Source organism: Hevea brasiliensis, chromosome 13, assembly GCF_030052815.1.
Source record: "Hevea brasiliensis isolate MT/VB/25A 57/8 chromosome 13, ASM3005281v1, whole genome shotgun sequence".
In the NCBI taxonomy this organism is placed as follows: domain Eukaryota; kingdom Viridiplantae; phylum Streptophyta; class Magnoliopsida; order Malpighiales; family Euphorbiaceae; genus Hevea; species Hevea brasiliensis.
In genome coordinates, this window is record NC_079505.1 from 74,932,466 (window position 1) to 74,950,276 (window position 17,811).

At 30.9% G+C, this 17,811-nt stretch overlaps 2 protein-coding genes across 2 annotated transcripts; both read left to right on the plus strand.

The window, feature by feature from the left end:
• The first annotated feature begins 260 nt into the window (after window positions 1-260).
• Window positions 261-2,259, plus strand: LOC131171720 (twinkle homolog protein, chloroplastic/mitochondrial-like). Its single transcript, XM_058131628.1, has 5 exons — window positions 261-413; window positions 712-808; window positions 889-1,023; window positions 1,317-1,384; window positions 1,979-2,259. Coding segments are annotated over exons 1-5 (333 nt in total). The 5' UTR covers window positions 261-411; the 3' UTR covers window positions 2,010-2,259.
• Window positions 2,260-3,985: 1,726 nt separating this feature from the next.
• Window positions 3,986-6,109, plus strand: LOC131171923 (patellin-4-like). The gene is made up of 4 exons (XM_058132213.1): window positions 3,986-4,120; window positions 4,242-5,280; window positions 5,415-5,539; window positions 5,636-6,109. Exons 2-4 carry the CDS (start codon window positions 4,255-4,257, stop codon window positions 6,036-6,038), a joined length of 1,554 nt encoding a protein of 517 aa, XP_057988196.1. The 5' UTR covers window positions 3,986-4,120; window positions 4,242-4,254; the 3' UTR covers window positions 6,039-6,109.
• Window positions 6,110-17,811: the final 11,702 nt, after the last annotated feature.

A 17,811-nucleotide genomic window follows, 5' to 3' on the forward strand; every position in this document is an offset into this window, starting at 1 on the left:
ATATTGATGAATTGGATGTATTGAAAGAAGCATGCTTATATTATCTTTGGACTCTCAAATTAATGTTTTCTTTTGGTGACTGGGACGTTTGATGTGCTACTTTTCAACTGTTTTTATTTTTTAATTTTTATTTTTGATTAATGCTTGAAAAATAATATGAGTTTGCACATCCTCAGGTTTGATCAAACTGTTGTTGTTCTGATCTAGTCCACAATTTTATAGATTAACAATCTTGTGTTGATATCTTTTTTGTGTTTGTTTTTCCTCTGCCCATGGAATAGATGCGAGGATGATAAACTTCCAAGTATACATTGGGTTCTTGATCTCGCAAAAGCAGCAGTTCTGAGGCATGGAGTGCGAGGACTTGTAATTGATCCTTACAATGAGCTTGACCATCAGCGTCCTATTAGCATGTGAGATTTTGAACCCTGTTCCATCTTCATTGCCATGTTTTTTGCAAGTTTTCTGCTTCAATTTGTATTATTGGAGACTTATGTATTATTATTTGCAAATTTGTTCAATCTTTCTGGTGTCTTATCTGCATAATTGAAAATGAATCTTGCTTGGTTTAAATTACATGGAGGAAATAAGTTTCTCCAAAATGTTGAATTTTATTATTTGTATAAGGGCTCATCTTGTAATTTTTGGTCCTCGTGTTGGAGGCTATGAATTTACACTTTGTCCTTAAAACATGAAATTTTGTTGTGCCAGGACCGAAACAGAGTATGTAAGTCAGATGCTCACACTGGTCAAACGGTTTGCTCAACATTATGCTTGTCATGTTTGGTTTGTAGCACATCCCAGACAGGTTGGTTGTCATGTGTTTTGTGATTGTCCAGCTTATCCTGATTCATATCACCATTCTTACCTGTATTCTTTATCCAACAGTTACACAACTGGATTGGGGGTCCTCCCAATCTGTATGATATAAGTGGCAGTGCCCACTTCATAAACAAATGCGACAATGGGATTGTTATTCATCGTAACAGGGATCCAGAGGCTGGACCTATTGATCAAGTACAGGTGGGTTACATATGTGTGCATGTTCATGCTATGACAGTCATTTATTATCAACATTGTCATTGTTGTTGTTATTTGACATTTGAGTCCATGTTCAACATATCCACACAGATGTGCTAGCAGGCAAACATGTCTTACCTGCCTGATTGTTATTGCCGGGCGATCACACAACATTTGATACAACCTGGCTGTTTGTGTGTGAATGTGTTGGGACACCTCACATTCTTTTCTTTATTGTCTTGTTATTTGTCATTATTGTTAGTTGCATGTCAATTTATGTGTTTTATAACTTGCAGGTTTGTGTTCGGAAGGTGCGAAATAAGGTTGTTGGAACCATAGGTGATGCCTTTTTGTCCTATAATAGGTATGAGAAACTCACTATTGTTATGATGTGAAAATCCAAAACTCACCGAGTAAGATTTCCTCAAAATGTGTTTTTGGGATCTTTTTGTGTTCAAAGGATTTACTTCAGTCAAGTTTCTTGAAAATCAATTATAGGCAAGCCAATTACAAATTGACACAGGAACAAATTTTGGGATCCACTCACATACATATGTTTATTTACTGTTGATTTGCCATCACACATAAACTATCTGACGTGGAATCACAAGGATATTATATAATTTCTCATTTTAGGGGCTCCACATATGATTAATAAGATTAAAACAGTCTAAGTTGGATGCCTTTGAGATTTCCAGTGTCCATTGGTAAGATTTTGGCGAGGACGGATAAACTTTAACTAATCAAAAAGTCTTAAATGGACAAAATTTGAAAGTTCTCTTATGAAATTGAAAACCAGTGTAAGGCTTAGATCAATCAATGGTGTAATTTATCCAGCTAATGTACATATTATTGGTTTCATTCTTACATATATATTGGACTTGTCGTGGTTTGTCATTGTTGCTCTATGACCTTCATGAAACAATTGCTGATGAATCCATTACATGCACTTTGGCAGGGTAACTGGTGAATTCATGGATATTGTTTAAATCACCTGGAAAGAAGACACGCAGTTATGCAGTATATACTTGTATATTTTATTAGGAGAGAGAGAGAGAGAGAGAGAGAGAGAGAGAGAGAGAGAGAGATTGAGATGATGTCTTGTTGAAATATGCTTCCATTCCTTTTACTGTTTATTTCGTATATCTTTCTGAAAACTTTCCTAGATTTAGATCTGTGATTGTAAACTGGTGTCTCTGCAAAGGCACTGAATAGATAGGAGACATGCATTATTTGACATCTGTCTGCTATTGTTTATTTATTTTACTATTAAAATAGATATACAATTATTAATTTATTATACAACTTATTAAAAATATAATAATTTTTAAGCATATTTAAAACTGAACATTATAATTATAATATTTTATAATTTTTATTATAATTTTTTTAAAGAGATTTCATAATTAATAATTTTTTAAAAAAATAATATAATTTAAATAAAAAATAAATATTTAAAATAATTTAAAAAATAAAGTCGGTATAAATTATGATCAATAATTTTAATTTTTTAAAAAGCTATCAAATGCTTTCACTTGAAAAAAAAAAATTCTAAATCCTAATCCTCTAAGGGCCTGTTTGGATTAACTGTTGAATACAACTGATAACTGTTAGCTGATAGCTGATAACTGATAGTTGATGATAGCTGTTTTATATTAAGTGTGTGGTAAAATTATATTTAGTTATTGCTGTTAATATGTGAAATGACTAATAAGAGTATATATCATATAATTTATTTTATTATTTAAATAAATATAAAATTATAAATTTATTACATTATATTATTTATTTTATCATTAAATTAAATATATAATTATTAAATTAATATATTATATTATTTAAATAAATATATAATTATTAATTATTTATATTATATCATTTATTTTATTATTAAAATAATAAAATAATTATTTTTTAAGATAATTAAATAATTTTAAAAATATAGATAAAATAATAAAATAATTATTATTATTAATAGAAAATTTTATAATTAATTTTAAGTTTTTAGATATAAATAAATATTTTATATTTTATGTTATTAATAAAAAATATTTTAACAAAACTGAAATACATTAATTAAAATATTAAAATTATAAATAAAAAAATAAAAATATTAATAATATTAATTTTTAAGTTAAATAAAAAGAAGATAATATAGTCAAAATAAAAAATAAAATCAGATCAGTTATCAGCTGATGAGAAATAGCTCTAAAAATAAAGCTGATATAAACTGCAGCTGATAAATATCATATCAATTGCTCATCAGCTATCAGCTCTATTTTTTTAAACTTAACAAACATCACAATTTATCAAACACTATAATAAATAAACCAGACAACTCCTAAAACTCTTATCGCATGGAGGCCGGCGAACAGATGATTATTATTAAAAGTAACAGTTAAAAAGAATAAAGTGTCATCCAACTGTGGTGCCAAGTGGCAGAATGCTATAGGGCAGGCACCTACTAAACAGGGATTTTACGCTGTCAAGAGTTGGTCAAATAAAAAGACAGATGGAACAGTAGTAGTTTTAATTAGCTCTTAGTAAGCATGAAGACAAATTTTCTTGGACTGAAACATGCTACAATTAGCCCGTTTGGTATTGTTGTTATAGTTGAAAAAATTATTTTTTAAAATATATTAATTAAAAAATATTAAAAATTAATTAAAAATTAAATTTAATTAATTTTAATTATAAAAATATTAAAATTATTTTTTAAATTATTTTTTTAATAATATTTAAATGATATTTTTACAGAAAAATAATTTCATATTCTAAAATTCAATACTTATGTCTGTGCGATACTTATGTCTGTGCGATCTGTTTTTAAAGAAATTAAAAATAAATCAACCCAACCATATCATTGCTTAGTAACTGTGGGCCCAAAAGGATTCTCCTCCGCCAAAATACTGCTGGCCTCCAGGCTAGCAAAACCCTTGGGAAAGAGAATCCCCCAACGGCTACGCACCAGACGAGTGACCGTTGGCTGGCGTGGCTACCTTTTTTTAAATATATAACCGTTATACAACTTCCCTTCACAAAACCAAACTCCATAGAGGAGAAAAATCCAGCAAAACAACATCTAGGCCTTATATCCGAGGTGGGTTTTTTGCTTCCATTCTTAGTTCTTGTTTCTTATTTGGAGTTTGGAACTTAATTTTCTTGCTTTTATTGTTTTTTTTTTAAATTTTTTTTCCTATTTGGTGTGTTGCTGCCAGCAGGTAATTGGTTAACATGACTGTTGAAGAAACCCAGGTGGTGGCGGAGGTTGTCGTTCCTCAAGAAGAGCCCAAAAAGGTTGTTGAAGAGAGCAAGAGAGACATTCAGGAGGATTGCCAAGTGAAGCAAGTGGAAGATGATGACGATGATTCCAAGCCTAAAACTGTTCAGAAGAGCTCTTCTTACAAGGAAGAGAGCAATTTTCTTTCTGATCTTAAGGAGTTCGAGAAAAAGGCCCTGAATGAGTTCAAATCGAAAATCGAAGAAGCTATTCTTGGAAATAATCTGTTCAAGAAAGAGGAGCCAAAGAAGAAAGAGAAGGAAAGTGAAGGGAAGGAGAAGTCGGTGAATAAAGAAGAGACACAGAAGGAAAAACAAGAAATAGAAGGGGAAGAAAGCGAGAAACAAGTGCAGGAAGAAGCCGAAAAGAACGAAGGAGGAGATGAGAAGGAAAACCCAATGCAAGAATGTGAAGAAGAGAAGAAAACAGAGGTGGCTGTGGAAGAAAATGGCGAAGGAATCGACAAAGATGTCTCCATTTGGGGAATCCCACTTTTGCCTAGCAAAGGAGCAGAGGGCACTGATGTGGTCCTCCTGAAATTTTTGAGGGCTAGAGAGTTCAAAGTCAATGATGCCTTTGAGATGCTAAGGAAGACCCTTCAATGGAGGAAGGAATCCAACATCGATTCAATCTTGGATGATGATGTAGGAGTAGATCTAAGCTCAGCCTTCTACATGAATGGCATTGATCGTGAAGGTCACCCTGTGTGTTACAACAATTATGGGGTGTTTGGAAACGAAGAGCTTTACAATAAGGCATTTGGAACTGAGGAGAATCGCAAACAGTTCTTGAGATGGAGATTCCAGCTGATGGAAAAGGGTATCAGAAAGCTTGATTTGAAGCCTGGTGGTGTCACATCTTTGCTTCAAATCAGTGATCTAAAGAATTCTCCTTCTCCATCAAAGAAGGACCTCAGGGTCGCCATGAAGCAAGCTGTTGGGCTTTTGCAGGACAATTATCCTGAATTAGTTGCCAGAAATGTGAGTTTCTTTTGCCTGCTCACTTTCTTCTTCATATAAAAAACTTTATGTTTCTTGTTCTAGTTTCAGATTATCGCTAATAGATATGAGAAATTCCTTACTCTTACCCTTTTATTGCATGGTTTTAATTACAGATATTTATAAATGTTCCATTCTGGTATTATGCTCTGAATGCCCTTTTATCTCCTTTCTTAACGCAAAGAAGCAAGAGCAAATTTGTTGTTGCTCGACCTGCAAAGGTCACAGATACCTTACTCAAGTGAGTTGGCTTTTTCCTTTTTAGTCCTCTTATTGGATCTTTCTACATATATAGCTCCCAAAATTTCTGAAATTGAATTCAATTGGTGATTGACAGATACATCCCAGCAGAAGAAATCCCTGTCCAATATGGTGGATTCAAAAGGGAGAACGATTTCGAGTTCTCAAATGAAGATGGTGGAGTTTCTGAGCTTGTCATCAAAGCAGGATCATCTGAAACCATTGAGATTCCTGCAGTAGAGGTTGGAGCTACACTGCTCTGGGATCTGGCTGTTTTGGGGTGGGAAGTGAATTACAAGGAAGAATTTGTACCGAGTGATGATGGGTCTTACACCATCATAATTTCAAAGGGAAAGAAAATGAGTTCTTCTGAAGGACCAATTCGAAACATTTTCAGGAACAATGAACTTGGGAAAGTTGTCCTCACGATCGAAAATAGCTCAAGCAAGAGGAGAAGGGTTCTGTATCGCTACAAGACCAAGAAGAGTGCTTCCATCTGAAATCCTTCCTATGTATATCATCTGTTTATTGTAATCCCTATATGATTCTTTTTTCTCTGCAGGAATTGGTATATGATTGCTTTTGTTTAATTTTCTTAATTTCATTGTTACACATTGGTTTACACAAGTAATAAATTAAAGATTGATTTGAGTTAATACTATATAGTTTACATGTCAAAATAATTTTTTTTTTTGGGGGGAAATACATTTAGTATCATATATTTAGTGCTTTTAATTAAGGATTAAAAAGTACTTTTTTTTCATTAGAGTAGTACAATTTAGTATCATATATTTTCACCTTATTTCGTTAAAGAAAGTTTCGTGAAAAATTCAAAGGTTAAACTATCGTGCCCTTAGTAAAATTAAGGAAAAAGATAAGTAACTAACTTCTTTTATGCTGATGTGTCATGTTGATATCAACGCTATATTTGTCGTGGCATATTGATATGCGTATTCTAATGATGTGGCATTAGTGTTCATGTTATGTCAGACAATGAGATGGCATCAGTGTAGTTAACCGAGTTAGCTACTAAATCTCTAAAATGCTAATGACACGATAGTTCAATTTTCGATTCATCACGAAACCTTTTTTAATTTTTAAATTATAAAAATATAAAATTACAGTATAATTAATTTAAAATAATTTAGACTTTGAGATATCATGTTTCAGCATCAATGAAATGAATCTAGAATAATTAATTCTTGACAATTGCTTTTGTCTAATAAAACCCACGTGAACGAAGCTTAGCTTCATATCAGTGATATTCAATTGCTCCATCCAAGGATGCACTTTGATGTGTTTTGGGCTTTTGGGGAGGAAAATTTTTTGTTCTTTTGTTGAGTTTGTAGTTTTGATGATTTTTGCGTTGGATTTATGCTCTGATATCTGTTGATGTTCTTAATTTTTATATTTTCAGTTTTTCTTTTAATTAAAATATAAATAAATTTTAATATTTAAAATATAAAATTATTTTGTTATTTAAAAAATAATATTTTGATTTTTTTTTAAAAAATTAAGTATATTTACATTTAAACAAAAAATTATAAATTAATTAGACTAAAAAGCTTAAATTTATGTAATTTAAATCTTGATCAAAAGTTAATGGATAGTTTGACTAAAAAGTTGACTAAGGCTCCATGTGTTTTACAGAAATTAACTTTTATATGAAAAATAATTTTCATAAAAAATATTTTTCATGAAAATATTTTTCGTTATTTATTTGTAATGTTAAAATAATGATATGTATTTATTTTATATATGTATAAGTGTGTTCATATTTTAATATGATTATCAAAATTTAGAAAATGAAAAGTAACTTCTTCTTTTGAAAAATAGAAGTGATTTTCTTTAAAAATAATTTAGTTTTTCCTTTGACTAGGAAAATATTTTTCGTTGATCAATTTTCCTGAGTGTACCAAACATCATAAAATGCAAAAGATATTTTTCAAGAAAAATATTTTCCGTGAAACAAATGGAGCCTAAAAGGCTTTTTTTTTTATTTATTTAAGAAAGGAGTCTAACAAATGAATTATATCTTGTGATTGATAAAGACTTATCGAAGTATCTTTAAGAGGAATGGGCAGTTATTGTGAGTTCGAGCTGAGAATAAGGTAAATTATGTAGATGGTGTATTAATTTAGTGATATATAATAATAAAATATCTAAATTTTAATTTGTTACAAAAAATTCTTGATCTTCAATTCAAGTAACAAAAAATCCTCTTGTAAACTTTAACAATTAATTTTTAGGTTATTTATATTGACGTGATATTTGTCAAATTGAAAAATTATATTTTTTATGAATTGATAGTAAGTAAACATATTATGAGTAACTAAAATGTCAAAATGTGCAATTTCAAGTATCATGGTTGTGGATAGATAGAGAATAAAATTAAATTTTTTTTCTCGATTAATGTCAAATTAATAGAGAATATAATTTTTAATATGATAAGTGTTTTGTCAGCCAAAAAACCTTAGAAACTGGCTATTGAATATTATAGAGGTTTTCTATTACTTAAGTTAAAAATTAGAGGGATTTGTGTTGCAAATCAAAATTTAGATACCTTATAATATACTTCTAAGTTGGAATCCTGTCTATGTAATTTACTCTATGAGAATGAGATTAAACACTTGTATTTAGATTCATGCTGTAACACCCATAATTTTTAAATTTATTATTTTGTGGGTAAATATTAATATTTTATTTTATTTAAATTTTAGAAAATTATTTGAAATTTTCAGATTTTAGAAATCGGGTTCGATTTTCCGAAAATATAAAACTTTGATGATTTTTAAAAATTAATTTAAATATCATGTGGCAAAACTAAAAATATATTTGGACTCTACAAATTTTTCTGAGTTTTCTAGAATTTTTTTGAAATTTTTTGGCCTCGTTTTCGATCTCAAGGCAGAGTAAAAATTTAAAATTTTATATGCTGAATCGGATCGGCCGAATCGAATCGGACCGGATCAGACCGGTCGAATCGAACCGGCCATTTCTCTTTTCTTCCTTCCTTGTGTGCGCGCCTGACACTTCTCCTTCCTCTCCCGTTTTCTCTCTCCTCTCGCCTTCTCTCGCTGCGTCGCCCCACCCTAGCCCTCCCCACTTGCCGGCGGGCCCCAACACCTCCCACCGCCGGTGTCACGACCCAACCTATGGGCCGGACCGGCACTAGGACCTGGGCCAGCCTAAAGCCCTCGAGGCCCGTAGTAAGCCTAATTATTCATTAATCCAACTCTAAGGCCCATTTGGGCCCAAAATCAAGAAATCAACCGGACGGAGTCCGGCCATAAGGTGGACCTTTCAATGGGGAGTTTTTGACTCACCTGATCTGTAAACAAAATATATCATCAATTGGGGAGCTCAGCTCACCCTCCACATACTCATATCAACATAAAGATAAATGGGAGCTCAGCTCCCTCATCCAGTCCATCAAACATGCATATAGTAATTTTATAGGTCAACATAACAATTTATATTACAGACCCGAATCAATTAATATTTCTAACACATGCGAAAATTCTAGGAGTAAATAAAATGATACAAATATTGATAAACAACCTGCGAAGGAGAAAAGCAGGTTAACCACAATAAAATCCTCCTGTAGCCTGAAAAAAATATTGAATAGGAGTGAGCGTTCGACTCAGAGAGTAAAATATCAATTTTAACCATAATCTCTATAACTATCTAAAACTAATGCACCCTGTAGAGTAAAATGCAACACCAGCAATAATTTCACATCATAACATCAAAAAGGTAATTTGGAGCACTCACGCACCCAGTAATATCAATCATAATATATATGGGAGCTGATCCCCTATACAGCTCTCTTAATTCCAACTGTGCCAGCGAAGAACTCAGCTCGGACTTCCACTTAATAACCAAATCGGGGTCCCAGCGAAGAACTCAAGCCGTGTCTACCCCGAAGGACCGGGTCCCAGCGAAGATCTCAAGCCTTGTCTACCCGTCCTATCCATAGTCCACACCACATCACACGCACGCCAACGCACGCACACTGCTCCAAATTACCACAACAACATACATGGCACTTTCACAGTTATGAATGCAACATAAATCGTGCCTAAAGTTTATCTACATAGATATATGCATATAAGTGATGCATGGGCATGTTTGAACATATAATAATAGTGAAATTACAATTAAAATTAATATTTTACTCACAGACTTGACAACGATCCTTTGTGGCGGTGGGGAGGAAGAAGGCTGTCCCGGCTCACCTGACAATTACATTACAATTATTTAATACAAATGACTCAATACAAATCAAGAAAAGACCAAATACATCCTAAGTCGTGCCGAAAATCTAGCAAAGTCTCCTCTATACCTAGGACCTACCCAACCTGCAAAAGGGCTCAAAACACACTTCTATATTCGCAACTCATATATCCACAATTCAATCACATCACACAGCCCCTCCTGGGCCCATCAAATCAGTCATCAATCACAATATGTAAAATTTCAATTTAGTCCTTATAATTAATCATTTTTGCAAAAACTACCCAAACAAGCTCTAAAAATTCTAAAACTTTGCCCCGCGGTCCTTAGCAATATTACTAGGCTATTGCAAAAAGAATCATAATTTTCTGAGCTACCACGAATATTTTATGGATTTTTAATCCTGTTTAAACACTAGAAAATTACGAAAAAAAACAAGGTTCGGGCTTACCTTTGCCGATTCCGATATCAGGGACGCGCTTGGGACGTCTGACAATGGGGGGGTAGCCAAAACCTCGGTCCAATTCGGAGACTTTTCCGGTAACGGGTCTGTCTGGCCGGAAATTCACAGACTCGGACAACTGTCGAATTTCCACGAATTGAGGATACCTACACAAAGCCCACAACACGGGGGTTAGTACATAAATTTTACGGAATTTTCTAAGCTCATTTAATGCTCGGAAAAACACTGCAAAGTTCCGTGGGACCCACCGAAAAACGGTGTCGGAAAAATTTGAAATTTATGTCGCCGCGAAGCTCTCGACGAGTGGAGCGCTCTGGTACTCTCAGTTTTCTCGTGGGGTTTACGGTTTGTGAGAAATTTAGCCCAAAAGTCAAAATGGGCTAAAACTTCCTGGGCAAAAATTGGACAAACTGCTCAATGGATTTCGGTGTTCTTGGTTTCTATGGAAAGCTCTCGACGATTATATGAGTTTAGACACAGAACCCGGTCCGATTGGTGGCCGGATCGGCCGGATTTTGGCCGGGAAGATGAACGATCGCGCGCGCGTGCACGTCGCTTCAGGAGCCATTTTCCTACGTTCCAGGCACCTCCGATCGAACCGGGTCTTGTGTCAAACCTCATCTACACCTCGAGAGCTTTCCATAGACACCAAGAACACCAAAATCTATCGAGAGGTTTGCTCAATTTTTGTCCGGGAAGTTTTAGCCCATTTCGATTTTTGGGCTAGATTTCTCTCAAACCGTGAACCCCACAAGAAAACCAAGAGTACCGAAGCGCTCCACTCGTCAAGAGCTTCGCGGGAATATAAATTTCAAAATTTTTCGACAATGTTTTTTGGTGGGTCCCATGAAACTTTGTAGTATTTTTTCGAGCACTAAATGAGCTTAGAAAATTCTGTAAAAATTATATATTGACCTCCGTGTTGTGGGCTTTGTGTAGGTACCTTCAATTTGTGAAAATTCAACGGTTACCCGGGTCTGTGAATATCAGGCTAGACAGATAGGCTACCGAAAAAGTCTTGAAATTGGGTCGAGATTTTAGCTACCCCACCATTGTCAGACGTCCCAAGTGCGTTCCCCGGGTCGTAATTAGTATAGGTAAACCCGAACCTTATTTTTTCTTAAAAATCCATAAAATATTCGTGGTAGTTCAGAAAATTATAATTCCTTTTGCATTAGCTTAGTAATAATATTAAGGACCGCAGGGCGAAGTTTTAGAATTTTTAGAGCTCATTTGGGTAGTTTTTGCAAAAGGATTAATTATAAGGACTAAACTATAATTTTTCATATTATGATTGTTGACTGTTTGGATGGGCCCAGGAGGGGCTGTGTGATGTGATTGAGTTGTGGGTGTATGGTTTGTGGATATAGAAGTGCGTTTTAAGCCCTTTTACAGGTTAGGTAAATCCTAGGTATAGGGGAGACTCTGCCGGATTTTCGGCACGACTTAGAACATATTTGGTCTTTTTCTTAATTTGTATTGAGTCAAATATATTAAATAATTGCAATAAAATTGTCAGGTGAGCAGGGACAGCTTTCCTCCTCCGCTCAGCCGCCACAGTGACTTCAATTGAGTCTATGAGTAAAATATTACTTTTAATTATAATTTCGATATTATTATATGTTTAGGTATGCTCATGCATCACTTATATGTATATATCTATGTAGTTAAACACTAGGCACGTTTTATATTGCATTCTTAATTGATGAATTTCAATGGGTGTTATTTGTGATAATTTGGAGCAGTGTGCGTGCATTGGCGTGCGTGTGGTGGTGTTGGATATGGACAGGACGGGTAGACACGGCTTGAGGGATACTTGTTGGGACCCAGTCCTTCGGGGTAGACACGGCTTGAGAGATTCTCTGGGACCCCATATTTGATTTATTAAGTGAAAGTCTGGCTTGAGATCTTCGCTGGCAGAGGTTGGATTAAGAGGGTTGTATAGGGGATCATCTCTCATATATATATTGTTTGACATTATCGGGTGTGTGAGTGCTTCAAATTACCTTTTTGCTGTTATGATATGAAAATTATGACGATATTACATTTCACTTCACATGGTGCATTAGCTTTAGATAGCTTAAATTATGGTTAAAAATTGATATTTTATTCTCTGAGTCGAATGCTCACTTCTGTTCACCTATTTTTTTCAGGATACAGGAGGTTTATTTTTGAGTTTGAACCTGTTCCCATCCCTCACAAGTTGCCTGTTTATGTTATGATATTATATAATTTTTATTTACTCCTAGAATTTCGTATGTGTTAGAAATATTTATTTGATTTGGGTCTGTAATATATTTGCCATGTTGGTCCTGTAAACTTATTAAATGCATGTATGTTGGATTGGATGAGGGAGCCGAGCTCCCATTTATTTTAATGACATTTGATTATGTGGAGGGTGAGCTGAGCTCCCCAGTTTATTATATATATATATATATATATATTGTGTTTACAAGTCGGGCGAGTCAAAAACTCTCCGTTAAATGGTCTATGTTATGGCCGGACTCTGTTCAGTTGAATTCTTGAAATTGGGCTCAAATGGGCCTTAGAGTTGGGTTGAGAAATAGTTAGGCTTGCTACGGGCCTCGGGGGCTTTAGGCTGGTCCAGGTTCTAGTGCCGGTCCGGCCCATAGGTTGGGTCGTGACACATGCACTATTTATATACACTTTAATTAATTTTATTTATATCCCGATATAAATATTTAATTTAATAATTATTATACTTATTCTCATATGAGTTTAAACTTATAAATGCACTCTTTAAAAATATATATTTCTATAAATAGATACATTATAAAAGATATTAGTGAATCTATATATATATATATGCTTTCCTTATTTATAATTTTAATATATATTCATGGCTCTAATTAATTAAATAAAATATATATTTTATTAAATTTAAATCTCATATTTCTGTGGAAACCCATATATATTTATTATTTATTATTATTTTATTTTAATTAGCTAATAATAATTTAATATATTAATAAAAAAATATTTTATTGGATGGCTTGCTTATTTATATATATATATATTATTTTTGAAATTAAATATATATCTGCAATCTGAACAACCCAATTCAATAATAATTCTTATCCCATTCTATACGTAATAGAACTTTTCAAATATATATACTCTAATCATCTCTTTCTGCTAAACTTTGCTCTCAAGCCTGTTTATCACCTCATTTTTCTACCAAATACTCTCAACAGATATTTTTATCATCGTTTATTTATTGTTATATATATATATATATATATATATAATTTACAATTTATAATCTGATGTGCGAAGAGAATTTATAAATTCTTACTTCTCTATTCATTACCTTGGATTCTATTTTCAAGGTAAAAATTATCTTTCTTTGTTCAATAATGGGTGAATTTAATTTAATTTTCTTTCTTTGATCTGTTATAACTACTCCAGAAATTCATTTTTTTTTATCATTGGTATTGAATTGGGCTGATCATGATTACTGTTGAACAATAGCTGATTTTTATTAAAAAAAAAAGAATATATAAAACGTTTCCTCTTCGCCAATACTTGTGATATATATATACACACACACACACACACACACACACACACAAAAGAGTTGGCTCCACGTCCCTATCGCATCGAACGCACCGAAACCAACCCCACGTCCCTGTTCGTCCATATATATATATATATATGTGTGTGTGTGTGTTATTTTATTTTATTATTATTATTATTTGATATTTTTTTTAATATTTTGAGTGTGTACGAGATTTAAATATTCAATATGTCAGTTGAAATGATCTCCCTTCCATTGAAAATAACTATTGTCTTGGAGGTTTCAGGTGAATGATAATTATAGTACATGGCACCGTTTTAGTTCCTTCTAAAATTTTTTAGCATTAAATTTGTTATTAAATGAAATTTTAAATCAATATTTTAACAATTACTTTATATGTAATTTTCTAGAGTTTTACTTTATTATTGAATTTTATTCCGATTTAATTAAATAATTGATTTTGTTAATTATCTCTGCATTAGAGCCATTAGGATTCCGGAAACAGGCCTTTGATATCTTTATATTGATTGATATCTGACTATAAAATTTATTGATGTGTTATATTGAATTTATTTGAGATTAATTTGATCTTATTGACTCTCTGAAATTATTGAAATAAACTATTAGAATTGCGCTATCAGTTATTATTTGCTATCTGAAATTTTTTTGTTGATTTTGATCGATTTGTACAAATTGATTTTCTGTTTTGAATTGGTACCTGTGTCCAGTATCTGTATCTTTTATTTGGCCCCACCGTGCAGACTATGACGGTATTAGGTTGCATTATTGAGTCATGCATCATTACAATTTATGATTTGCATGAGTATCATATGCATTGATATCTGTGAAGGAGGAGGAAGGTATCTAATATCTGGTAGCGCGCTTACCATATGGCATTTGGTGATGTGGGGTATCATCACCCTGGTGTACTGTACTATAAAATTTTATTGAATGAATTTCTTTTATATATATTTTTTATGAAATTATTTTATTAATGATTTTGATAGCATGAGCATGATTTTATTGAATAGAAAATTTATTGTGAAATTAATCAAGCGTTCGCCTGTTCATGTTCTGTTATGTGCGATAATTATTATTCACTGAGCATTAGCTCAAACCACGTTTTCTCTATTTGTTATCTGTTTCAGATCAGTAGAATTCTGTAGCTGATTCAAATATTCAGTCCATTTTCTAGAGAAAGACAATCTTTGATTTATTCTCATGGTATGCCGAATTCATGTTTCTTCGAGCTAATAATTAGTTTAGTTTATTGAACAGTTTAAGTTTTCATTTAAAATCTGTATAGATTCCGCAGTTTACTTATGGGATATTTATGATGTTTATTCAGTATTTTGTTTATTTAGATTTTATTTATTTTTTTTGGATTAGTAAGTGACAATATATTTATTCAAGATACTCTGATAAGGCTTGCATGATTTAATAATACTTAAATTATGCGCCGATCGCGACATAGAATTTTGGGTCTTGACAATTTCAAATTCTATTATCCAAATATAAGTCAATAAATTTTAATTTTTAAATACATATTAAATAGAAATATATTAACAAGTTAATAAATAAATTATTATTTAAAAAAAAGTCAAATATTTTTTTTTAAATTAAAACAAATGAAAATGAAAAGTGAATAATAAAGAGTATTTTTTTTTCAATTGATTTAATACTTCCAATTACAGTTAACAATATTCCATTGGATTCCTTATTACCAAAACAAAATTCTTCCATTGGATTCACAAACTCAAAAGCTTGGCAACCAAATTTTCAAATTTTAAATGAATTTACCAGATTAAGGTGTGGTTTAGCATAAATGGATTTTATAAAATTTTGTGAAATTAATTTATAAATATAAAATTAAAATATTTAATTTAAATGAAACTTCATTTACAATTCTTAATAATTAATTCAATAAATTTTCTTATAAACAAATTAAATTTTATTAAAATTGATAAAAATTTATAAATAAATTTCAAACTTAAATTTATGTATATTTTAAATGATAAAATTACACTATCTTATTAGATATTATTCTATTTTATTTTTTCTTTCAATTTATTTTCTCTCATTTTATTTATATAATAGAACATATTTAGTATGAATAGACGTTGATATGGACATTAACACAAGCAGACAAAGATACAAATATGGATACATACAGACACAAGCATAAACACAAAAAGATATATATATAGACATGATCACAGACACAAATCTAGATAGACATAAAGATAAATATAGATATACACAAATATACAGATAGACATATACATAAACTTTGACAAAAATAGGCACATACATAAACACACACACAGACAAGCATAGATATTGACACAAATTAAGCAGACATAGATAGAGACAAGAATAAAGACAAACAAATACAAATATAGATATCGATAAAAAGATAGACGCAAATAGATATAAATACAAACATGCACAAATATAGATAGATAAATACACACACAAATAGATATAAACACAGATACGCACAAATATAGACAGACAAACATAAATACAGACATAGACAGATGCAAACATATGCAAACAAACACAGACTGAGACAAGCACAAATCTGACATAAATAGACTTGCATCACAAATATAAAAAAAAAAAAAGAAACAAATAGATACATACACATACAAACACAAATATAAATATAAACATAAACAAACATACATCAATAGACATAATAGAAATAAATATAAAGAAAGATAGATACAGACATATATAGACATAGACTGATTGACACAGAAATATAGGTGCAAATACAAATATAGACATAGACATATAAAGGCGTAGACAAATAGATACAAACACAAATATAAACACAAACATAGATATAAATTAACATAAATAGATAGACAATAATAATTATATATGTATAGAGAGAGAGAAAGAGAGAGACACATATAAACATCTATAGATAGATAAAGACACAAATATAGATACAGACATAAATTGACGTAGATATATACAAATGTAAACAGATAGACACAAACACTATTATAGACATAGATAAACACAAACATAAACATAGATAAATAGACACATCAGAAACAAATGACATTATAATTATTTTAAATGGTCATATTTTTAATTAAAAAAGAGAGAAGAAAAAGTATGTAATAATATATAAAAAAAAGATATTTTACAAAAAATAACATTTTAAATTAAATTCTTAATTTATATTCAACATAAAATTTATTTTATTTAAAATAAAATTTATATTTAATATAAAATATATTAAATAAATAAAATTATTTATAAATAAATTTAATGATAAATTTTATTTATAAATTAAATAAATTTTATTGTAGTGCTGAACTACATAGAATTTAACAAAATGAGTTCATCTAAAATTTTTATGAAAATCTACCTGAAAAATTGTCCTTTTTTTTTGACTTTTCAACTTTCATAAACAGAAACAAAAGACAAACATAAATTGAAGGAATTTCTAAGAAAAACTTGGAATATTGACTTTTTTTTTTCAATTATTATTGCTATTCGTACAATTCTCAAATAAAAAGTACTTGACTTAGAAACGTTCAGATTGAATGACTTTATTAATTGGATTGTTTGATCATTCCCGTCAATTCGATTGATTAGATAAAAGTATGACATCGCCTTGATATCATGGCATGTCACGAGTATAATTTTATTTTATTTATAAAAAATAAAATATATAAAATTAGAGATATAATATAAAATTCTAAAATTAATTTTCAACGCATCAGTACAATCAACGACAAGAAGTTGATGAAGTTATTAAGTGTAATCGGTGTGTATATATATATATATATATATTATTTTTTATAATTATATAAAATTTATTTTTTATATTAAAATAAATTATTTTTTTATAAAAAAATAAAAATTATTTTTTAATATTCAGACAGCATCTAATAGTCAATGTAAAAAGTTGATAAAGCAATCAACAAAGCTGTTTCATTTTATTTTTAAAAATGATTTTAACCTTTGTAGTTTTTCTGGTTCACTATTTTAAATGCTATTTAAAAATTTTGTT

Excerpts from the sequence above, each read along its gene's own strand:
- LOC131171720 (XM_058131628.1), top strand. Across the intron at positions 809-888 it reads TTGTAGCACATCCCAGACAG|TTACACAACTGGATTGGGGG; the intron begins GTTGGTTGTCAT and ends TTTATCCAACAG. Across the intron at positions 1,385-1,978 it reads GCCTTTTTGTCCTATAATAG|GGTAACTGGTGAATTCATGG; the intron begins GTATGAGAAACT and ends GCACTTTGGCAG.
- LOC131171923 (XM_058132213.1), top strand. The coding sequence starts at position 4,255 with ATGACTGTTGAAGAAACCCAGGTGGTGGCGGAGGTTGTCGTTCCTCAA. Across the intron at positions 5,281-5,414 it reads CTGAATTAGTTGCCAGAAAT|ATATTTATAAATGTTCCATT; the intron begins GTGAGTTTCTTT and ends TTTTAATTACAG. Across the intron at positions 5,540-5,635 it reads GTCACAGATACCTTACTCAA|ATACATCCCAGCAGAAGAAA; the intron begins GTGAGTTGGCTT and ends GGTGATTGACAG.